The sequence below is a fragment of the Nicotiana sylvestris genome, chromosome 7 (assembly GCF_000393655.2).
Source record: "Nicotiana sylvestris chromosome 7, ASM39365v2, whole genome shotgun sequence".
Classification (NCBI taxonomy): Eukaryota; Viridiplantae; Streptophyta; class Magnoliopsida; order Solanales; family Solanaceae; genus Nicotiana; species Nicotiana sylvestris.
Genome location: NC_091063.1, coordinates 155,609,250 through 155,614,167, shown reverse-complemented (window position 1 = coordinate 155,614,167; position 4,918 = coordinate 155,609,250). Strand labels below are relative to the sequence as shown.

The 4,918-nt window shown below is 36.5% G+C and overlaps 1 protein-coding gene across 1 annotated transcript; it reads left to right on the top strand.

The window, feature by feature from the left end:
* Window positions 1–1,932: 1,932 nt before the first annotated feature.
* On the top strand, window positions 1,933–4,650 carry LOC104242284 (G-type lectin S-receptor-like serine/threonine-protein kinase SD2-5). The gene has a single exon (XM_009797317.1). The coding sequence runs from the start codon at window positions 2,046–2,048 to the stop codon at window positions 4,515–4,517; it is 2,472 nt and encodes an 823-aa protein (XP_009795619.1). The 5' UTR covers window positions 1,933–2,045; the 3' UTR covers window positions 4,518–4,650.
* Window positions 4,651–4,918: the final 268 nt, after the last annotated feature.

Sequence of the window (4,918 nt, the reverse complement as noted above, 5' to 3'; positions counted from 1 at the left end):
GAATTTAATTGAACTCGTAGCTTTAGAGCTACATACGCCCCTAGATGTTAGTGGAAGCGCATAAGCAACTTTGGAAACAAATTTAAATGGTCAGAAATTGCAAAGAGAATTCCTAGAAGGCTAGAAGGATTGAAAATGACACAAACCAAATAACAACCAAACAGCTGTATATATTGATTCATTGAATGGAATTACAAACAACTGAAAATTATAATAAAACAGTAAAAGGATTAGATAACATAAAGAGATGAGAAGAAAAAAATACACTGATAGAAGGAGGAGAAGAGAAGCTTAGACAAAAAGAAATGAGAAAACCAGGATATCAAATAAGTCTCTTGTTGGGATGTCTAATTCTTGGAAGATATTCTATCTCCTCTAACAAACTATTACACCCTATTTATTACTATAAATTAAAATAATTTCAAAATATTATTATTTATAGTTATCTTTTCTATTTTATAGCAAAATAGGTATTTATTTATACTTACCATTGAAGCATGAAATACGCCAATTAAGTTCTTGCACTCTCTCTTCCTTCTCTCTCTATCAGCAAAATTCTCAATCCTCTCTCTTCTCCATCAAATCAGTAAAATCGTCGCGTCATCATTGTGGTCGTCGGCGTCAGAATCATCGGCATCATCATCCACTATTAGCTCATCCTTTTAGGCGAACAGATCTGGCCATGGCTATGCCGGAGAAGATTTGAGGGCCGCATTTTTGTTCGTCTCTATTTTTAATTTTAATACAATCTATACAATATTTTTGCTTGGCCGAAAAACGTCATCTCCGACGTACTTTTTTTCTCTTCTTTGCTATTTTAGTCACATACAATGATACAAATACATTGTATCATGTACAAATACATTCAAATATATTGTATTTTTGTATAAATACATTATTTTTTCGCTGAAGATCTTCATTTTTTTATTACAATTGAATATCAGTGTGTTTTGTGATTTTTTGTTATTTGAACACAATGTATAATAGTGAATAACGAATATCTGTGAATTGAATAGAATGGTATATATCCTATTTCTTGATTACATCACTGTATTTACAAAATTGCAGTCGCGCGAATACATGGAAGACAACACAGTAGCAGCGAAATTTATGTAGAATTGATTTTGTTGAGTTAAATTAGGAGTGATACACGTTAATTGATCATCTTTCCGTTATTAACTGCTGGATTCCCTATTTTTTTAGGCTCTAGTAGCACGAATACAACAATACAGTCGCACAGCTGGACTCCTCTATTTTTTAGGTAAATTCTGCTATCGAAAATATTAAAAAAAAAGTGAAAAAGGAAAATGCTATCGGAAAGTTGTATTTTCCGGTCGCTATGATTTTTGTGTGAGCTAGTAGATGTTTTATGATTTTTACGTGAGAAAACATAGTTATATGACTTTGGGAGGAAAAAAGTTAGTTATATAACCTCCGAGAAAATACTTAGTTACTGGTATCTAATGATATCCCAAAAGTGATACTTATAGATCACTTTTTATAGGTGGAAAAAAGCCATATTTCAAGCTAAATATGCAGTTCCAGTGTCTAGAAGGTCTTTTGCTTGCTTTGAAGCAAAACTGCATTGGCATAAAGTTGAACATCTTTAAGCAGTTAACAATCTGCAGTAGAAATGTAATTTGAGGATTTAATTAGAGGCTGAATGGGTGAAAAGTTTATTTTAATTAATAACCATAATCATGCATTACTTGTAATAGCCATATCTGGAGCATGAGGGTTTCAAAGTTTAGTAAATGAAATAAGAAGTCATTTGTTATATTATACTAAGTCAACACTGAGCTGCCGGAAAGAGTGTACAAGTCAACAAAATTTGAGCGCCCTCTCCGTATTGACTGGGCAAAGACTGACAAAGATTTAGGAATTTTATTATAGTACTAGTTGTTTAATTTCTTGGAGCAAATTACAATTACAGATATCACTTTGGAATTCTGTATGATTTTCTTTTTCTTTCTTTAACTATACATAATAAGAAGATCATATCCAAAAAAATGCACAACAACAAGCATTAAGTTAAGGGAGTAGCAATGATAGCAAAGCAGAGACAATATTTTCTTATCCTTCTCTTCATTTTCTGTTTGTCTGAGTTTGCTATATCCCAATCTTCAGGGAATATAAATTCTACCGCTGGACTTTCCTCTTTATGGATCAACAGGCCACCTCTTTTTGTAAATTCCACCTCCACCACCGGCGACTTGTATGGTGTGACACCCATACTTTTGCGAAGAAATGCCGGCCCACAATTCCTTTGTGGCTTCTGCTGCAATCACAATACCACAGAATGCTTTCTTGGTATCCTCTTGTTCGACAACAGAGACAGGCAGAATGATATCATAAATTCTCCCCAGTTAGTTTGGTCTGCTAATCGGAACCATCCAGTCAAACCCAATGCAACGTTGCAACTAGGCCGAGATGGCAATTTGGTCTTGGCAGACTCTGATGGCACTCTTGTTTGGTCCACTAATACTACTGGCAAATCTATTTCAGGCTTAAACTTGACAGAAAGAGGGAATATCGTGCTCTTTGATACGAGAAAACGCGCAATTTGGCAATCTTTTGATCATCCAACAGACTGTTTGCTTCCAGGGCAGAAGTTGGTTTCTGGGCAGAAGCTTACAGCAACCATTCCTTTAACAAATCATTCTTTTTCTTTTACTGTTCTTAATGGAAGTCTGGTGGCTTCCATAGATACTGACCCACCTCAGTATTATGTAGCTTCAAATCAGTATGATGCTCAAGGTAGCCCTTATTACGATTTTGACGGTAGAACCCTCACTGCTCTACAAGACCCTTATACATCAGAAACCCAACTTATAAAGCTTGGGCCTGATGGACATATAAGGGTATACCAGTTGAATGGCTTTGATTGGATAGAGTTATCTGAGGTTCTGTCTCCAAATTTAGGGAACTGTGGGTATCCAATAGTGTGTGGAAGATATAGCATTTGTACAAATGATAAGCAATGTAATTGTCCGGTAGAAGGAAACTTTTTCAGGCCAATAAATAGGAATCCAGATCTTGGATGCTCACAGCTAACATCCATTTCTTGCAACTCTTTGCAAGATCATAGTCTAATAGAGCTCAAAGAAACCACATATTTTGCATTTGAGGCTAACTTTAAACCAAGTTCAAGCATATGGTTCGAGGGAACAAAGTTGGAAGATTGCAAAATAGCATGTCTGAGCAACTGTTCTTGCAAAGCTGTTGTTTGGTCCGGAACGCTAGGAAAAAACTGCTTATTACTGAATGAAGTCTTTTCTTTTATGGACAACTGGGGAGGGAGAGATAAGACGACTGTTTTTCTTAAGGTGCAGAATTCCATAAAGTCACAGTATCAATCACCAATCTCTTCTCCAAGAAAGCAATCAAGACCTCTGAAAGTGATAGTAGCATCTACTCTTGCAGCTTTCGTGGGAATAGTTGTAAGTATCACTACGTCGTTTGCTCTTTTCAAAAGGAGGTTGCTGACCGGCAAGGCCGGGGATCTTGTGGATCTAGCAACAATCTTACCAGGAATCCTAACTCGATTCTCTTATAATGACTTGAAAGTAATTACAGAAGATTTCAGCAGAAAGCTCGGGGAAGGAGGATTTGGATCTGTATATGAAGGAACACTCAGTAATGGCACCAAAATAGCTGTGAAGCATTTGGATTGTGTAGCTCAAGGAAAGGATTCATTCTTAACAGAAGTAAAGATAGTCGGTGGCATTCACCACGTCAATTTAGTAAAACTCATTGGATTTTGTGCCGAAAAGAACCACAGGCTTTTGATCTATGAGCACATGGTAAATGGGTCATTAGATAGGTTTATTTCTCATAAGAATCCAGCTAATGGGCTTACATGGCATACAAGGCGAAGGATAATATCAGATGTTGCCAAAGGGTTAGCTTATCTTCATGACGAATGCAGCCAGAAGATAATTCATTTGGACATCAAACCACAAAACATCCTTCTAGATCAAAATTTCAATGCTAAGATATCTGATTTTGGGTTGTCGAAACTGATTGAGAAAAACAAAAGCAAAGTGGTAACTAGAATGAGAGGAACGCGAGGGTATTTAGCTCCTGAATGGTTGAGCTCAGTAATCACTGAGAAAGTTGATGTGTATGCCTTTGGAATTGTGCTCTTAGAACTACTCTGTGGGAGAAAGAATTTGGATTGGTCCCAGGCTGATGAAGAAGATGTCCATTTGGTTAGTGTTTTTAGGAGAAAAGCAGAACAAAAGCAGCTTATGGATATGGTTGACAAAAACAATGAGGATATGCAGCTCCACAAAGAAGCAGTGACAGAAATGATGAACATTGTTGCATGGTGTCTACAGGGTGATTTCACAAAGAGGCCTTCCATGACATTGGTCGTCAAGGCGCTAGAAGGTTTGGTGTCTGTCGAATCCAACTTGGATTACAATTTCACAAACCTACCTGAGGTTGTAGGCAACCAACAGAGGGAAGCCACTATCAGTTCAATATTGCCTTCCATTTTGTCCGGACCAAGGTGAACAATAAGCTTAAGATTTTGAGTCTTCAAAAAATCAACTTATGGCTTGTAATATCAGATATTGTAAAATTTTGAAATTTAGCATGATATTTGTGATGTATGACATTACAATTCATGAAATGTAATGCCCAGCAGTAACTTCTACCTTAGATTTTCAGCTTCATATATGTTACTATCATTGTAGAGGATCCTCAATATATATGCGAAGGGAAGTACAAAGTGGCGAAGCCACATGGTGACAAGGGTGGTCAACTGATCACCCTTCGTCAAAAAATTGCACTGTGTATATAAGTAAAATATTACGTTTTAGAGGTATATAATACATATTGAACACCCTTTGTCGAGAATTTTTTTTCACTTCTTTCAAATTTGAATACCCTTAGAAAATTCCTAGCTTCGCCA

Excerpts from the sequence above, each read along its gene's own strand:
- LOC104242284 (XM_009797317.1), top strand. The coding sequence starts at position 2,046 with ATGATAGCAAAGCAGAGACAATATTTTCTTATCCTTCTCTTCATTTTC.